The sequence below is a fragment of the Cyprinodon variegatus genome, unplaced genomic scaffold, assembly GCF_000732505.1.
Source record: "Cyprinodon variegatus isolate N-32 unplaced genomic scaffold, C_variegatus-1.0 Scaffold156, whole genome shotgun sequence".
Lineage (NCBI taxonomy): Eukaryota > Metazoa > Chordata > Actinopteri > Cyprinodontiformes > Cyprinodontidae > Cyprinodon > Cyprinodon variegatus.
The window spans coordinates 490,905-510,536 of NW_015150609.1; the positions used below are offsets into that span (position 1 = coordinate 490,905).

The 19,632-nt window shown below is 37.9% G+C and overlaps 1 protein-coding gene across 3 annotated transcripts in view; it reads left to right on the forward strand.

The window, feature by feature from the left end:
- The first annotated feature begins 459 nt into the window (after window positions 1-459).
- The window catches only part of bbs4 (Bardet-Biedl syndrome 4), a 24,437-nt gene continuing 5,264 nt past the window's right edge, over window positions 460-19,632 (forward strand). The window contains exons 1-11 of one of the 3 annotated variants that reach the window (XM_015377525.1): window positions 460-500; window positions 3,261-3,306; window positions 8,545-8,624; window positions 10,979-11,042; window positions 11,265-11,376; window positions 11,610-11,682; window positions 12,645-12,698; window positions 12,784-12,911; window positions 15,595-15,649; window positions 15,741-15,809; window positions 16,008-16,160. In XM_015377525.1, the coding sequence (XP_015233011.1) occupies window positions 474-500; window positions 3,261-3,306; window positions 8,545-8,624; window positions 10,979-11,042; window positions 11,265-11,376; window positions 11,610-11,682; window positions 12,645-12,698; window positions 12,784-12,911; window positions 15,595-15,649; window positions 15,741-15,809; window positions 16,008-16,160 (861 nt within the window). In that variant the 5' untranslated portion in view covers window positions 460-473. The remainder of the gene's footprint in view (window positions 501-3,260; window positions 3,307-8,544; window positions 8,625-10,978; window positions 11,043-11,264; window positions 11,377-11,609; window positions 11,683-12,644; window positions 12,699-12,783; window positions 12,912-15,594; window positions 15,650-15,740; window positions 15,810-16,007; window positions 16,161-19,632) is intronic. The other 2 variants (XM_015377526.1, XM_015377527.1) reach the window with 2 other exon arrangements.

Below are 19,632 nucleotides of genomic sequence, written 5' to 3' on the forward strand. Positions count from 1 at the left end.
TACTTCTTTAAGGGAAGTTATAATTTGCATGGCTTTAGCATTTGAACTAAATTTTAAGAATTCTATATAGAAAATGTATAAATTAGGTTTTTGTTGTAAATATTTAGAGGTGTGAATATAATATTTACCATAAATAATAATAAAGAATTATATAAAAATTATGTTTTGACAAGTTCACATTTCTCCATTCCAAACAAAATATCCTTATCTGTTAAAGTAATGTTAAGATTTTTTTGATGAAAAAAAAAATTGACATATCTCTCCAGAATATTTTGGTATAATTAAATCCAATTATTTTTACAAAAAGTACACATTAAGTCCAAATACCATTTATATCTTTTTATCAAAAAGTTTTAACAGGATAAACATTATGAATAATTTTATAAGCGTCATTCACAGTTACAGACGTCATCACGCACGGCCCCCCTTAACGTACATTCGTAACCATAGCAACGGCTTATGCTCGTCTCAAGATGGCGGACGAAGAGAATGCAACGCTGGTGAGTGCCTACAATAAACAGTTTCCTTTTTGCTGGGTGAACAATGTCACTGAAGCAGTTTGATGGGGAGACGCGTCTTTAATAAAACAGCATTTTTATATAAGAACTGACTGTCATGGCGTCTGTTTAAACGCTTGTTTGTTAGCGGGGCTGCTAACATAAGTCGGAGCTTGGAGGAAGGCAAAGCTGTAACTTTCAAATCCTTTCCATTCATCTCATTAAAGAGCTCCAACCTAAAGAGTGTTTTTCAGAAACTAAAGCAAAGTGCGCGTCGTTTAATATAACTGTCTGTGTTTAACAGGCGTTATAGAAAATAAGGCATAATGACGTGCTTTCAAGAACCTCCACCATTGCGTTCAAAACGTTTCGTGAGCTTTAAAAATAATGACTTTAAATAATTGGATTGCGCATGCGTGTTTGATATGTGCGGGCACTTTCTTGGCCTGGTTATCCTTCATTCTATCTAATAAAGATTACATCTTAATGACAACATTAATAACTGCTTTACTGTCAGATTACAGCTTTCCACTGGCAGCTCATTTTATCCCAAACCTTACAAACTAAATATAAAGCATGTTCTATACAACATTAATTTATAGAAATGTTTTCATTTTATTAATTTCACTGCAATAAATCAGTTGTTGGGTAATCAATAGTTTTTCTATTATTTTTTTCTTCAGTCATCATGCTGTGTTTCTACAAATCCTCCAAAACATTTGATTGGATTTGGGGGAGTTTTGCACCCTAATGCTGAATATATTGAACTGGTTTTAATATTTATTATAGTTATAAACGGGTTGTTTACATTAGTGTTGCACTGATACCAATACCAGTATCGGACTGGGCCCTGATACTGCACTAAAATGGTGGTGTCAGTATCGGCCAAAAGTTTATTCAAAAGTTCTACTGGATTCGCTTTGTTTTAAGGCCAAATAATGCTTCTGATGCATAGCCTCTGCAGCCGTCAAATCTGTCTCTGTGCACGAACGAATCCCCCCCCCCACACACACGTAGAGGTTCTGCAACGTTGTCGCGCACCTTAAAGAAATAATCCTGACTACACGTCGGACGATCGCAAACCCGCGCAGACCTTAAGTGGAAGTGCGCAGACAAAAAGCAACAGTGATTGGTCCCTGGTATGCCTTTCAGACTGTCTGTTTGGTCTTTCTTCTCGATTCGGTGCCAGGTGTGCCATTTTTAAACACCGAGGAACAACAACAATGGACAACTATGACGAAAGGTTAATCGTCTTTTTGTCAACTCCATTAACAGAACCTGTTCCTCTTCGATGTCTAGCAACTCTAGATCAATCTCCATGGCCATGATATCTTGCAGACGCACCATTGTTGTTTTGATGACTCCCGCTGGCGCCGCCAAAGTTCTCGTGACCATCCGCAGAACTTCTCGCGAGTTCTCTAATAGGCTCCCCCTTGTGCATTGGCGGGAAACTGCTGTGCGTCCCTTGAAATTCCAGACCGACGGTGCAGAAGCATACCAGCAAAACTGGTTAGCAACCAGAACCAAGCGACATTTGATGTGTGCAATTGCAGAAGTCTAATCTGCCCTTTAGTCTTTCTCATGCTTCACAAAGGTAGGCAGCAGACAAAGCCATGATGGTAAATATTTTGCATCCAAGTAGTATGCAGTTCTTCATATATATACACACATCTATTTCAAACAGATTGTATCGGTATGGTATTGGCCGATACTGCATCGGTATCGGGGCCAAAAAAAGGCATCGGCGCAACACTAGTTTACATAGATTAAAGACACAAAAGTGTCTGATAAGGTTTTTTTTTATCACGTAATACATGTATTTAGCTTATTTATACTTAATTTTTTGTGATCTATTGTGGCATGTTGGCCTCCCCCAGTGCAGTGGATTTAGTCTTCCAATGCTTACTTTATAAACTCATAATGATATATTAATAGACCTTTTTTTAAGAGTCAGAGAAATGTTTTGAAATCTTTTGAAAAGATCAACCTTATATTGAGGGTGTTTTTCTCACACCAGGTTGCTTAAACATAGAAATCTAGAAGTTAGAATAAAGCTTTAAAAACAAAACTAGCATCTCTGGGATCCCAAGTTGATCCCGACAGAAGGCCACCCACACTGAGCCTGGTTCTGTTGGGGTTTTTTTTCCCTGTTAAAAGGGAGCTTTCCACCCTACTGTCGCTGCGTGCATGCTTAGTGAGAGGAATTGCAGAAGAGTCAATGACAACATTCAAGGGAAAATCATTGCTGCAAGCTCATCCAGGTGAAGCATAACTTGCAAGTCTGACTGGATGCAATTAACTGGTTTTCCTTGACAGAAACTTTTAACCTATCTTACTGTTTTTTCTCTGTAAAGTGCCTTGAGATGACATATTGTGAAATGGTGCTATAAACTGAACTAAAGTTGAATTGAACTGGGGATAGATAATGAAAATAAATTTCTTTTTAAAAAGGTTAGAGAAGAATCTAAGAACAGAAAGAAAACTCTAGGTATTACTGCAAATCTTTGGTGAGGTCGACTTTTTTTTATCATCCTCTCAGAAGATAAAAATATCAAATAAATCAGGGGAGGTGAAGATTACTTTTCTCATGTTATGCATTAATCATAAACCTGATCTGCTGATTAACATTGAGTTTAATAAATAAGATGTATTGTTCCTTTGATTCCTTTAGTTGGATCTGATTCATTACTTCATGAAAGTTTGAATAGGCCTTCCCGTGATCCTATCGTAGTTTATATTCACCTGTTTTTGTTTTATTTATAGCAGAATCCTGTTCCTACTGAAGCCAAGAAGCGCCGTGCACCTAAAGGTACCACCACACTGCATTTGTGTCCCTTTTGTTTTGCCGTCCATACTGTGTCTGTTTAAAACTGCTAGCACCTGATAAGCCTGCAGAGGTCCCCCTCGCTCTTTGGTTTGTCTTCTGTGCACTGAGCTTCGGAGCCATGTTGGATATATTACTGCATGAGGAGAGTTTCTGCAAATATATTAGTTTTTTATCGTCTTTATTTCTTCAGTATTGTAAATTGCTCATCTTGTATCAATCATGTCATTTTGAGTTGTTCCATAGAGTTTGGCTTAGCAATCTTCATTTGTTTATGTTATATTTAAAGCTGTTAACTGCTTACTTCATTATAGTGTTTTCCCTGCATCTGATGTTGAGAGCAGTCCCATGGTGATTTTTAGATATCTTTAGGAACATATGTAAACAAAGCTTATTCTACACATTTTATATTTATCATTAATAGGATTGCAACTATTGATTATTTTGCAAAGCGATTAACTTGTCAGTTATTTTTTCAATTGATCAATTAATAATCAGATAGTCAAAGGTTCCTTAAATGAGATTTTTTACAAAATTAAACCAGTTGAAACTAAAACGTTTCATCTAGAGGAGTTCTGGATAGAGCATATTGACAGACGAAAATTGTTTTTTATCTTAAATGCAAAATGTTCATATATTTTTTACAATTTTGACATAATTGCTGCTCTAAGTTGGTCATTCTGTCAGCTAAAGGCATGTTTTACAGTCTCTATAATTTAACAATTAATCGGTTACTGAATTAGTTTACATTTATTTCAATAAATGATTAATCCGATTAATTGTCTCAGCCCTAATCATTAACGAATACATATGAAATCACATATTATGTACCTCTGATCGATTGGAAATCACATCTTGGTATGTTCTTGCACCTAGCAGTCCTGAAGATGAGTTGTTGAAAATCAAACTGGTCATCAGAATAGAGATTGAAGTGAGTGGGTGAATTGGACATGGAGTATTTTAGAAAATGCTGATTTCCTTGGGTTTTCATGTTCAATCACCTCTTGAGTTTAAAGACAAATGCCTGAGAAGGTGAAAGTGTCTGGGAAGCTGCTGGTCTGAAGTGGAAAATGTCTCGTTGAAGCCATGGGAAGACTGGTTTGAGATGAAAGACGGGCAGCATCAAATCCAAGAAACACTTGTAGAAATTCACAAAAAGTCAAACTACAGTAGAAAGGCCACACATCAGTTGGGTGTTGTTAAAAACACTACAGTGTTATTACTGAGCTGTCCATCTCTTTAAAGAAGCAGTTTTTTCTCATCCTTTGATGTCTTCTTCCTCCTGGTTAAGACGTCACTCAGCTCAGATCATGGCAGTCATCGTACTCCAGTGGCCTCCAAAGTCATTAGTCCTCCTTCAGATTGTCTTTGGTTCTTAAAATGAGGATCAGAACTTTTCGGCTTAATAAAGTTTAGGATATAAATAGAAAATTCAAAAAAATGTAATTTATTTAAATAACTGAGTAACTAACCTGGGCAATATTAGCATAGCTTTCACTGTGTTTGATTAAGATTTGTGATTTAAATAATGTAGTAAGCAGATGGTGTCTATAAAGGCCCTATTCCTGGAGCAGAACTTAAGACAACAGTATGAAGCAACTAAGACAATTTATAATACAATTACAAAACTACTCATTATAAGAATCTAAATGGAAAATTGTATAAATGCAAATAAAAAAACATTTTTATGTATTTTTCATCTCACTTGAAGTTCTGTCCTCAGTTTTCTTAAAACTGTAAAATGCATAGACATATTTAATTCTATGACTAGATATATATGAATAACGTAAAAAAAAAATTAAATCCAGCATTATGTGGATCAACTAAACCCCTGAGGACCTCATAACCACTTCATTCTTCTTTCTTTTACTATTAGGTCTCGCCAGTTCTGCTAAACTTATATTATTGTTTTTTTTTTCGTCCCTTTTTTCCTAGGTTTTACAACCATATTCTGTCAACACCACAACTGACAATTTTCTACATTTAAATTAAATTAAATAAAAAAATAATTGCTCCATATTTGTGTATAGGAAGTATTTTTTCAAATCTTACTAGATCTTACCAAAGTGGACAATTAACAATTTTTGTTGTATTTTACATAAATGGCATTACTTCACATGCATCAAAGAATTATTTTAAAATATGTTTCTGTTTGCTTGAAATTGAATATGAATATGATCTTTTTTACTTTTGACAATAATATTTTATTAATTTTAATGGAAAATACATTAAAATCATTATTATTCAATAATAACTATTTGGCTTTTCATGTATTTTCTCCATTTAGATTGAAATCTTTTACTGCAAAGTTCATCACCACAGTCAGTTCTGTCACCTCTGTCTGAGTTTACATCAACTCCGTCAGATGGACATTTTGTTTTTGTTGTCCAACATACTCAGACGTTGGACCTTTTTAAGAGTCCAGGGAGTGAATGAGCAGTGATATGGGACTTAATGTTCCCAAAAGTGCAAATTGGAACATTTAACCACTCCCAGTGTATATAGTGAGCCCCAGTGAGTTTCAAGTCTTTCTAATTTTGACCAGCAGATGCTGCAGCTGGTCCAGTTTTAAGTCGGATGACTGAGTAAATATGGAGCAGCCATAGATGTATAGGGATGTGATTATTAGTGCTTTTTCACCATTTAAAATAAAACAGTGATAACTTTAGTTTGCAATAAAACCATTTTAAAACAGAAGGTTTCATATACTAATTCAGTGTACGGTAATCATTAAAATATTTAATTGGGCCCTTATTTATTACACAATCTTCTGATTACACTTAAATTAAGCTTTTGAGTTTGGGTAATTATTACCTTCAGTAATTAGTCAAAAATCTAAATCCTAAAAAGAATTAAAAAAAAAAACAACAAAGCCCATTTTAATGTGTCCATGGATACCGAAGGTTATTCTATAATTACTATCATGAAATGCGATTAGAATAATTTAATGCAGGCACAAAGTTAATTATGCTGTGCACAACAAGAGCTTTATGGTCTATTATTAGGTTATCTGCAGTGCAGCTCAGCATCTTTCCTGGTTAAAGCCCTGAAGGTGCAAACATGACTGTTTCTGTTGCAGCATGTATCAGCAACGTAAGATTAGATGAAATGACTCAACATGATGAGGGGATTTTTTGAAGTTTTCTAGGGTAAAACTTTCCAAATAATTATCAAGTTTTTTTCTCTTCCTATAATCTCCCCATGTGTCCTTTGATCTCAGCATGCCTCTACTTTTGCTCTTATCCCCATTTAACACATGGTGTAATGTTGGTTGAGACTCTAAGACATGGCTGAAACACAAGCTAGGCAAAGCTGTCTTAGCATTAACCAGATCCAATACAACAATGCCGTAATTCTTTTATGTTTGGGATAAAGTTTTTTGGGTTTTTTTTTTCTCCCCTCCGCACAGCTATACATGGAACACCACATGCTGGGCTTTTCTTGTATCCCCCTGTAGTTGTGTGTCAGATATTCCGGAGCCTCTCTTCTCCAAATCTGACTTGCCGTTTTGAATTCAGACACAGGAGCATCACAGGAGGAGGCCACAATTCTATTCACTGCAAAAACGATCTAGAAATAAGTCAACATTTCTTAAATTAAGTGTATTAACCCGTAATTTGAATAGGTAAATAAGATAATCTGCCAATGGAATGAGTACTTTTTACTATTAGAATAAGGTTAGTAGATAATATGGGCTCAAAATAAGATAATGCAATTATTTTTTTCTTATTTTGAATGTGCACTGCAAAAACAAATTAGAAATAAGTCAACATTTCTTAAATTAAGTTTATTTGCCTTTAGTTTGAGTAGGTAAATGGGAAGATCTGCCAATGGAATTAGTATTTTTACTGTTAAAATAAGATAATTAGATAATATGCACTTAAAAAAGGAAAATGTAATTGTTTTTTCTTAGTCTAAATGGAAATAGTCATGTTCCATTGGCAAAGTGTCTCATTTTCCTCCTCAATTCAAGAATAAATGCACTTATTTCAAGAAAAAATAACTTATTTAGCTTTCTATTTTTTCTAGTGTTGCTCCCTCAGCAGGAAGAAAGCAGATCAGGTCTCAGCAAATGAGACTATAGCGAATCTTGATATGGTGAATGCGTGAAACCCGTCCAGTTTTATGCTCACCAGCAGAGAGGATTTCCGTGAAGCATTTAGAAACAATCCTGTTCCTTCAGCAGGTCATCGGTGTTTAGCTTGAAGCACTAGCAGATGTAAACAGAGGTTCTTGGGTGTGATTCACACTCTCTGTACTTTAATGACACCCCTCCTTCTCTAAAATGTCACTGACAGACTCAAAGCTCACTTTATTCTACATTGCATTGAATTTATTTTTAGCTCCGCGAGGAAAGGTTGGTACGAGATAACAGGATTACAGGAATCAAACTTGCTTCGGCTGGAATTACATTTTCCGTTCCTTGTAAAATGAAATGCTCTTTGCTGGGAGGAGAACTCTGAGCTTTGTGTTTTGGTTCTTGAGGTTCCTTAACCCTTTTCTAAAGCCCTACATTGTGCCGCTCATTCCCTCAGCCTCCCACTTTCATTCAATCTCCGCACACTCTCCGTTCTCTGTCACAAGCACCTGGCTTCCCAGAGACAGTGTTACCCTGGCAACAAGAAGAATATCTCAACCTGACAAGATGTTAAAAAGAAAGATGGAGGAGGAGGAGGGGGACTAAAGCAAGTGTTTTTAGGTAAAACTTGCTTGCAAGGTGACATTTACAGCCCGGCTGGTGAATTGATTAAAGTTTAGCCCTGGGTTGGTTCAAGTCTTAACAGCTTGGTTAAGTGTCGCATCAAAGACGTGCAAGAGTCTGCAGAAGTAGGGCTCTTCCTAGATAATTTGAACACTTGTCGAAGTCTATATATGTGTGTGTGTATCTATGTATATATGAAGGACTGGATACATACGCAGACGTAACCATTTACAGTCTGAGCCATCTGTTCTGAAGTGAAATCTAGCTAACAAGCAAATATTTCCAGTGTGTCAGGTAAATTGAAGCAAATCCAAGCTTGTGGATTGAGGTTGCAGTAGAACATCTGTGCTCACTGTCAGATCACACACTTTTTAATGACTGCCAAAGGAGGGCGCATGCAAAGTGAATCTTTCATCTTTTGACAAAACGAGACATCACCTGAGCAGAAAAATGTCAGGAGACTAAAATATCTCCAGTTTCTTTTCAATTAGTTGTTTTTCTTGTTTGTTTTTCCCACCCAGCTCCAGAGCTTCCTATTGTGGAGAGAAGGAACTGGCTGATCCACCAGCACTATCTGCGCAAAGATTATGAGACCTGTAAGGTAAATATATATATATTTTTTGTTATTTCCCTGTGGCTTTTTCAGTCGGGACCAACATGTGTTTACTGTCAATCAGATCACATCCAAATACAATGAAAATGAACATAATTGCATGGTAAATACACATTTCTGTTTCCCACTACTTATTTCCTGCAGCAATTGCTTTATTCCTACATCAATCTGGTCTAAACTGCATATACACTGAAAAAAATGGAAATCTAGATAAGCCATTTTTTCTTAAAATAAGTGCATTTATTCTTAGATTGAGGAGGTAAAAGAGACATTTTTACATGGAACAAGACAATTTACATTTAAAATAAGAATATTGTCTTATTTCAAGTCCATATTATCTAATTATCTTATATTAAGAGTAAAAATACTCATTCCACTAGCAAACTATCTCATTTACCTACTCAAATTTAGAGTAAATACTACACTTAAGTAATTTTTACTTATTTCTAGATAGTTTTTTTCAGCGTAGGTGCCTGTATGTTTGAGACATGCTGTCTTTACTCTGCAGCTCAGTCAGGAGGTAACGGGTCCATTTCTTAAGCAGTCTTTTAATCTTTAGAAACTCCAAATCCAGCCAAGAGTTTTAATCTTATTTCCTGCGGTGAAGCTTTTATTCTGGCTGTGAAAACGATTCACAATGTAAAGGCGCACTGTTAGGATATTCAGGTTGTTTTAAGTCTATAAATAACTTCTCAGGCAGGTTATACTTCAAAGTCAGCCACAAAACTATGTACGCTTCAAAGATGGAGTTTTTCTCTTTTATTTCATTGCCATAGAATCCCAAGGCACTTCACTAAACCTAATCTTTAATAAAACAAGCTTCTTTCAGTTTATTTTTATTGTTTTACTCCAAAAATGGAAAATTGAGGCTGCTTTCACATTTATCTGCTGAATCCATCTCAGGGCAACACAAAAAATCTACGACAAACAGCCATGAACAGACACTGAAACCTGAAGCTAACTAGTTGGGCCCAGTTAGCCTAAAATGCTAATTTTTTGGTTTTATTAAAGGAAGCTGGATTAACCTGTGAGAGCTCAGCACACTATATGCAGAAGGCCCCCGGCCAGGATTTAAACCCAGCATCTTTTTTTTTTTAAATCAAGGCTATGCTGTTGGCATTAAGGCTAAAGAGATCAAATGTGTGAGACTGAGGAAAACCAAACAACCAAGGAAAACAGCCTCACACCTAAAGGGATATCTCAGGAAAACCTAAGCCTCCGATAATTGAAAGCTCTCCCTCCCCTTCTGTTGTTGCTTCTTTATCAACCACAAGAAAATCTGCTGTCTGAAAGCAAATTCCCTGTAAGCAAAACAGTTTTCTAAGTTAAAACGGAGCTCGATTGCTCAGTGCTTAGTATATAAGAAGGAAATGTTGAACTTGTATTCAGACAGAAGAAATTACGTTGATGAGAAAACCAAAAAATAAATGCTTTTGATTAAGTTTGACACAGACTTGTGAGGCTCCTCTGGTTCCTAATGTTGCATCATGATTTCATACTAACTAATGCAGGTTGGAGGGGACTTATTACCCATTTAAAATAGTGAAAGGGGATCCCAATAGTGCTGCACAGCACATTGCAAATAATTAATGATCTCAAAATCAATATCTGTGTACAATATCTATATTATAAAGTCTGTTTGGAATGCAGCATTTAGAGGACAGTTCATGCCAAGTATCAATGGTTTGTCTATTACATGCCAATATTATAATTAGGCTTCTTCGCTGCAGTAGAAAACCACAGCTGACACAGGTCACAGAGCGAGGTTTGAAGCATTTAAGAAAGCAATTAGAAACTGCTGATCTGAAAGCTGACTGCAGCTTTTAGGAGAAAATAAATTCGAACCCGTTTGGAATATTTTTACTCAATTCAATAATTTTGACAAAGGCAAATAAGCTACTGTGGACATTAGTTGATGCAACACTGATTGCTTTACTGATTTAAAATGATATCTTATAATCTGATAGAACCATAGCTTCAATAAGTCTCCTAAGCCTTTTTCACTGGAACAAAATGGTAATCTAGACAATTCATATTTTATTAAAATAAGTGCATTTTTTCTTGGATTTAGGAGGTAAAAGAGACATTTTGCCAATGGAACACGACAATTCACACTTAAAATAAGAAAACACAACTGCATTGTCTTATTTTAAGTACATGTTATCTAATTATCTTATTTTTAGAATAAAAGTACTCATTCCATTGGCAAACTATCATTTACCTACTCAAATTAAGGGCAAATACACTTAATTTAATACATTTAATACATTTATACTTGTCTCTAGATTGTTTTTCCAATGTAGCTCTTCAGTTTGAACAGCTGTCCATCTCTATTTTCGTAGGTGATCATTAAGGAGCAACTGCAGGAAAGCAATGGAATGTGTGAATATGCCATTTATGTTCAAGGTGAGACATTCTCTTCCTTCACACGTTGTTTTTGATGTTAGCTGAAGGGTGCAGTGAATAAAGAAGCTCTGCTGCAGTCGACTCCTAAGCTCCACAGTTGGTGGTCTAATGTCTAATTTCCTCAAATCTTCTCTTTGGATGCCGTGCTGTGCCTTTGATTTTTTTCACATAGATAAAGATCCTCTTATTTTCTTTTTTTTCTACATCTTTCTTGTTATCCAGCACTAATCTTACGTCTTGAGGGGAAGATCCAGGAGTCCCTGGAGCTGTTTCAGAGCTGTGCCATCCTTAATCCCAGCAGCTCTGATAACCTTAAGCAAGTGGCCCGATCACTGTAAGCTTGCCACACTGAACCTGTATGAGTGCATGAAGCCTCCCTCACTAACCATCAAGATGGACGCAGGAGGGCTTCCTAGTAATTATTGTAAAACTGCAGGCAGGTGAAGGGCATCAGGCTAATTTCACCTACTTGTAGAAGCTTTTCTCTTTTTAGAAGAAATTGCTAAATATGATCTTAGATATCTGGATGGCTTCTTATAATTATTCTTGTTTTATTCTGTTTCCTAGATTTCTTCTTGGAAAACACAAAGCAGCTATTGAGTTCTATCATGAAGCTGCAAAACTTAACGAGAAAGATTGGGTAAAAAACACACAACATATTAGCACTTAGCATTGCTTGATATTTATGATAGCTACTGCATTTCCAGTATATTGCTAACCCTAACTTTAATCTAAAAGTCACACCATACCTCTATATTCAATTCAGTTTATTTATATAGCGCCAATTCACAACACATGTCATCTCAAGGCACTTTACAGTTCACCAGATCATACAGTCAAATTGCTTCAAAGTTTTCTATTTACGGAAAACCAGTTGATTGCTTCGACTCGATGGCAATCCTTTACACTAAGCATGCTTGTAGTGACAGTGGAGAGGAAAAACTCCCTTTTAACAGGAAGAAAACTCCAGCAGAACCAGGCTCAGTGTGAGCAGCCATCTGCTGAGGCCGACTGGGCTTCAAGCAGACAGAAGCAGAGATACCAAAGGCAACTGTAAATCAGCCCAACAGGCGTCCCCGTCCTGGAGACACACAGCCAGGCAGACAAGCTCCAAGCCAGCTCCCATGTCAGAGGATGAAGAGAGCACATCCGGCTCGTCACAGTCAGCGAAAAAGTCACAGTTAAGCTTCTATTATTAAAAATGGGGGTCTGCCGCATTAGGAGGAGACATTTTAGCTTTTCTTGGTCTCCAGAAGGTTAGAAAATATACTAGAAAGGGTCCTACATAGATAGCATAAACTGGGACACACATACACACATCTCAGGATAGAGTTTCTTTCTGTGAAAATTTGAAATCAAAGAAGTTCTGTTTCCTGGTGGCTTTGACTCTGAAAACAAAGCATGAAGTTTTCCTCACATCTAAAGCGGAAAGAACTCTGAGTGAACTTTGTTTTTCTCAACTCTTTGCTAAAAAGCAACTTTTTCAAAGGTTGAGTTACATTTTGCATGCTCTCTAACACTCCAGCATTAAGTTTTAACAAAACCGTTTAAATACAATTTTTATTTGCAAATTAAAAATAATTAAAAATTATCTCACCCTAGGAGATCAGTCACAACCTGGGTGTGTGTTATTACTTCATCAAAGATTTCAAAAATGTGAGTTTTCCCAACATCGCAGAGCACAGATTGCAGTTGTTGTCTCTTAGACGTTTTATTCATTTGAATGCTCTGTTTCTGTCAGGCTGAGGAACATCTAAACACAGCTCTCCAGATAAATAAACATGACAAGACCTTCACGATGCTCGGAAAGGTTCATCTGCTGGCTGAAGAAACTGACAAGGCTATTGAGGTGTACAAGAGAGCAGTGGAGTAAGTGGGGTTTAAACATTCTGGTAAACACCACTGAGTGGGCAAACAGAGGAAATGATAATACTGTTTTCATGCACTGAACTTTTGGAAAATTGCAAACCCCAGTGAGTTTTTATTGGTATTTTATGTCAAACACCAACCTGAAAATAGCGCAATATAGTGGAGGGGAAATGGGATTTGGGTTTTATAGTTTTTAATGCAAATGATGTTGGTGTTTAATGCAATGATGTAGGGGTGGAACGGTTCACAAAATCCACGGTTTGGTTCGATTCACGGTTTCGTGGTCACGGTTTTCGGTTCGGTAGCTATATGTTGATTGTTAGCCTGACATGTTGGTCGTGTTGCTGTTAGCATAAACAAAACGTGTTGCACAATGCTTGCACACTGTTTTTATCCACAACTTTCTTTCCGCCGTCATCATAGGTCACTCTAAATGCAAAGTGGTCCCATACAGCAGATCTATAAAGTGCTGCTGGCGCGTCTTCCAACTCCTGTTCTTTCCCACTCGCCATGCCGACACAATTCTCCACAACAACTGATTTTTTTCTGCTACACCCGGCTATGCTGCTTCGCTTCTTCTTCTTCTAGTTTACTACTGGTGGTTGGCTTTGGTCGCAGTACCGCCACCTTCTGCTCTGGAGTGTAAACGCTTCGCCTATGAGAAAAAGGAGCAGCGCATGAACCGAACGCAACACACGCGAATCGAACCGAGACAGTCGAACCGAACGGTTCGGACGGTTTTCATAAACCGTTCCATCCCTATTCTGTGTGTGATTTGATCTCAGTCTAATGACAGCTTTTCTTTTAAAGCTTGAGAGGTTCATGAAAACATTAGTGTCTATCCAGACCCTGGGGAAAAAACAATTTTATCTCAACATGGTTTTATTAAAAATGTTACCTAAACATCCTAACGTCACTTAACAAACTGCTGGACATTATGGACAGTGCCAGCCACCCTCTGCACACTCTTCACCACTCAGAGGAGCCTGATCATTGGGAGTTTGCTCCTCTCCAAATCCAGGACCAACTGTCTGTTGAACTCCTTTGTTCCTAAAACTATCAAGCTGTACAACTCCTCACTTAGGGAAGGAGGAGTTGATAAAAAGTGGGTCAAGGGTCAGCACACCCCTCGTTAGACATAATATGCAAAACATTACCTATTGTCACTCGTGCAATATTTTTCTCTCTCACTTTGCAATAAAGCATGCCAACGGCGGTGCAGCCTGTGTAATTTTTCACTTATTTATAAGGTCAGCACATCTTTGCAGTGCAATAATCCAAGTCAACTACTGTGTAGTCTTTCCTTAGCTCTGTACTGTGCAGATATTTTTATATCTAAAGGAAACATATTCCAGGACACTACAACTTTTTTTAATGCTTTTTTTGTACTATATACACTCCTTTTTTATTGTCAGTTATATTTTTATCTTTAATGGCATCTTGCTTTAACTCTTTTTACTTTATATATGCTACTGGAACCAGAATTTCCCTGAAGCAGCAATCCCATGGATAAATACAGTTGAGTCTAAGCCTAATGCACTCCCAAAACATTTTCTGCTGCTTTAAAAAAGCTTAATTTATCAAATAAATCTTTAATAAATGGTGTTTAGATAATCAGCTAATAATTGCTGCCACTTAAGCAGGTATTTAAGATAGCGTTATTGAATAAAGTTATATTGTGAAAGATGATCCTGAACACACCATTGTCCAGGTGAGAGATGGTGGTGGCAGCATCATGCTGTGAGGATGCTTTATGCAGCAGGGGGATGCTGGTCAGAGTTAATTGGAAGATGATGTCAACGTTCACTTTTAAATCCAATTGAAAATCAGTGACAATATTGAAAATCGCTGCTCGGTCTGACTTCAGCTGGCTTGAGTCTGTAGGATGTGACCCCAACTACATGTCTTATCTCTTCCTCTCTACAGTTTTGGACAATCCTTGGAGTTTTACGTCCACAAAATAAATAAATACACTTTTTTCTTCCACCTCTCAGTTCTGCGCTGCTTTAGGTTGAATCATCACATAAAAACACAGCTGCAAAATGAAAATAAAGTTTTATGGTGTTATGAGGAAACAGAATTACAGTGTTGAAAGTACTGTTGCAAAGTTTAGCAGCCATTTTATTCTTCATTTCAATGTAATATAGTTTAAACTCTTTCTGAAAAAGCTTCAACTTTGTATGCTGATTCCATGATTTTTTGCCTGTGGGGCTCTCTGCAGGAGATGTTTGTCCTTTATTCCCACCAAAAGTTCCATATTCACCATATTTTTACCCAAAGTCCTTTTCAGCTCCTTTATAAATTTGCCCTATTTCCAGTTTGTTGAATTTTTAAACACTAGGCCGTGGTGTAAATAAGAAAATGATATCAGTGTCTGTAATAGCGCTCATTATGACTACCTCCTGTTGAGGCCAAATGAATTAATCAAATGCCCCAATACTTGTGCTCCCTTTAATGAGACTCACCACTGTGAGTCTTATTTTAGAGTCAAAGCGCCTCCTCTCAGCATCTTCTCTTTGGGCCGCAGAGGTCATAATTAATATGCTACAATTAAGCTGAAGTTACAGCTGATGGCATAATCAGGATTGTCTCTGCTCAGAGAAGTGCAGAAATTAAACGTAATAAGAAGCATGATGTGGATGAAGTGACATTTGTCATTCAGTTTGCCCCATTCTCTTTTCAGATTCTCTCCAGAGAACACTGAACTCCTCACTACTCTAGGTCTCCTTTATCTGCAGGTGGGTAAAATTGTCCGCAGTCTTTTCTGTGTTTTTCTTTTTTCTCTTTAAATAAAAAAGTATATTAAATATATATATTTATCCTGTTTAGCTTGGGAAGTACCAAAAAGCATTCGAGCACCTCGGGAATGCCCTCACTTTTGACCCCAACAATTATAAGGTATGCTGGTTCTGACACATTGCTCTTCAGTTCAGCCTTAGCTTCCTGCTGAACCCCTGAAGGCAGCACAGACGTGTTTCTTTTAGAGCGGTTCACTTATATCAGAAGGTCAGATGCTCCAGCCAGACCTTCATCATGTTCTGTTTCAAAGCTTATATCTTCCTCTAATATATGTCTAATCACTGTTTTTATTCCCAGGCCATCCTGGCTGCAGGCAGCATGATGCAAACCCACGGTGACTTTGATGTGGCCATGAACAAGTATAGAGTGGCAGCGTGTGCCGTGCCGGAGAGCCCCCCTCTCTGGAACAACATTGGCATGTGTTTCTTTGGCAAGAAGAAATATGTGGCGGTGAGTGATGCTGTTTTTGTGTTTGGTCGTTGCAAAGCAACAGGTCAGAACAAGTAATGGGATTCACCCACCAGGTATAGTCATGATTAAAAAGATAGCCCTGCCTCTTTAGCTCTTTGGTTTTACTTATGAGAACATTATAATATCTAATCTGAAACAGGCAGGAAAAAGTTGTAAGATTTAACGTCCAGATTACAAAACAGCAGATAAGTTTTCAAAATTCTATTTTAACATCACTTAGAGCTTTCCCACTGTCTTTCATGTCATTGAGGATACATTTTGACCCACTTTTTCTGACAGATGTTACTTTAGTTTGTTAAGGTTTGCACAGGTTGGTTTGTTTTTAGGCCCCAGCCCAGTGTATCAGTCAGGTTTAAGGGCCGATTATACTCTCGCAGCAGTGTGTTGCAGTGAGCTTGTCGCAGAAATTTTTCATTTATACCCAATATTAAAAGCGTGGTCTGTGCTCTGTTATTCCATGAGGGACAAGAGGGACAATCAGGAACTAGCTGTGGGTTTAGATACGGCTGAACCAGGGGCAAGTTTGTGCAACAACTGAGGGACATGAGGGCAAAAACGAGCAGGGATCCAGGTGGGAAAAGGGTCCCAGCATTCTTGTGTACCTCACTCATTAGCTGGTCCAACTTTAAGAGTCGTTTTCCACAATGGCGGTCATACAAACAAAACAAGCAGGTAAGGTAGCAAACAGCTTACTGTAGAGTGGATGTAGATTTTATCAATCAGAGGCCTCCTGTCTGCGGCACTGCAGTGTTTCCCATTAATAATATTAAATTTATATTTTTTTTAAAACAAAGTGGAGTGTGTATAATGTCATCCACGCGCCAGACTGGAGTTGTGACAGGCAGCCCGGGCCACAGGCGGCTACGCTCTACCCCTTCTATTCATTCGGCTAGCTAACCTGAATTGTTCAATTCCATTTCGAGAGCGAGATCATCTGTGGTAGTAGCACTAGACATCTTCCAGGCATGTGAGTAAAACTAGCAGTAGTTCAGCGGACAGGATGAAGGAATGGTAGCCGGTGCGCGCGGATGACATCATACACGCAACGCTTTGTATTTAAAAGATATAAATATAGAAAATATAACCGTGGATGTCTGGGGGACAGTGATTTGCCTACATGTTATGAATGTTGGCGTACCATAAATTATAAATTATGAACAGTTTAGTTTGTGCCTTCAAGTCGTTGCCCATAGGAAGAGTTACTTGGATATAACAAAACCGAATATCTTTAGAACAGCTCCAAATGACACAAAACTCATAAGGGTGAGTAGAACATGATGTAATGACGTAAAATTAGGGACCCAATGTAAAAAAACTGGCATTCCCCTTTAAGTCGGATACGCTACACTTAAAAATGTGCAAAACCCCCGAGGGTCAGAGACTCTCCCACCACAGTCTCCTAAAATCCTGTGGGAAACACTGCACTGTCTGCGGCCACCTACAATTTTGGAGAGGTGCAGCAGAGTGTCTGTGGAAAGGGGGGGCACATTTGCGTTCACTACGACACACACACAGTTGGGCTGTGAGTTTAAATCAGCCTTAAGCTCTTTACTTTGACTGGAACACTGCATTATTTCTCTTATTATCATATAGACCACAATCATGAACTCGTCTTTCAGTCAAAAGAGTTTCTAATTGGGGTGTGGTTGTGGTGCAGGGGTTAAGCAGGTAACCCACGTATGGAGGCCTTGTTCAACCATCACTGGTTCAAGTCCCGTCCTGGTGACCTTTGCCGCAAGTCTTCCGCTTCTCTTTAATTCCATTTCCTATCTGCATACTTTAAATGAAAAAAAAATCTAAATAAATTCCACTAGAGTCTAAAAAATAATCTAAAAGAAATAAAAAAGAGTTCATAATTATTTTTGTGGCTGCGAAACAGAGCCCCAATCATAACCCTTCCACCACCATGTTGAGCACTTGTTCAAGTGCTCTGATATTTTGCTTAGTTTATTTTATTTCCAAAAAGCAGTATTTATTACAACCAGACATCTTTACTTTGCTTCAATCTGTCCAAAATAAACAGTTTCGTCCAAAGCTCTGTGAGTCGTTCAGGTTCAACCTTGCAAACTTGAGTAACACTCCCATATTCTTTAAATAACAACCCATTAAATTAGCCATACCGCTTTTTTTATTTTAGACTGTAAACAAGTATGGCTGTAAACATGAAATCTAGTTGGAGGCTTTTTTTGGTCGTTTTTCTAACCTCAGTCACATTCAGACCTTTGGGTGACTTTGCTGAATGTCCTGAAACGTTTTCCTTTTTTTCAGTGGAATAATGAACTTTGAATGGATTGAAAATGGTGTTATAACCCTCCCCATATTGATGAGAATATACAGTTACTTCTCTAAGGTCATTGCTGATGTCCTTCTAACCTGACTTTGTGTTAATACACACTTCTATGACCCAGACGAGCAAAACTCCTGCTGTCATAGAGATCCTCATATGCAATGATCATTTATCTAAGCTCATGGCTGATGCTTCTCTTATTAATTGCTATAGTGGTATTAAGAATGTATTTTATGCTGTTGAAGATTCTAAGTCATCCAGGTCATAGTCATTCCGTAAAAGATTAAAAAACAATCCACTTGACTTGGTTTCCAAGGTTTGAAGATGGTTTTCTTCCCCTCCAGGAAGCTTTCTTAATTCAAAAAAATGAATTGAGAAAGCTTCCTGGAGGGGAAGCAAAACATCTTCAAACCTTGGAAACCAAGTCCAGTGGATTGTTTTTTAAACTTTTACGGAAGAATGTATTTTGTTTATTACAGCTGGCCTGTAATAACAGATGCAAACTGGGATCCTATTTCAATATCATGGAAGCTATCACCTTATTGTTTTAAATTAATTGGTAAAACAGAATTTGCTAAAGAAAAACAAATGAAATAGATCCAAAGGACCTATCAGAAACCTTGTCTGCTCCAGCGCATATCATCATTAGAATTTCTCTTAGTACTATGTCTTTAGTACAGGGGCCACAACAGGGGCCAGGACATGATCTACAGGGCACTGGCTCCCAATTGGCCCCTGTCTAGAACCACCCATGGTAAAACCATAGAACTGAATCAGGATGTTGATTGTTAGCTTTTTGTCCGTCCGTCCGTCCATCCATCCATCCATCCATCCATCCATCCATCCATCCATCCATCCATTTTCTTCCGCTTATCTGAGGCCGGGTCGCAGAGGCAGCAGTCTAAGCAAAGATTCCCAGACTTCCCAATTCACAGCCTCCTCATGCTGCTCTGGGGGGACCCCGAGGCCACACCAAGCCAGCTCAGGGACACAGTCCCTCCAGGGTTTCCTGGGCCTTCCACAAGGCCTCCTCCCAATGGGACATGCCTGGAACACCTCCTTAGGGAGGCGACCAGGAGGCATCCGAAACAGATGTCCGAGCCACAGGAGCTGGCTCCGTAGCTTATTGTACTTTCTTTAATGTATCTTTTTGTTACTAATCAT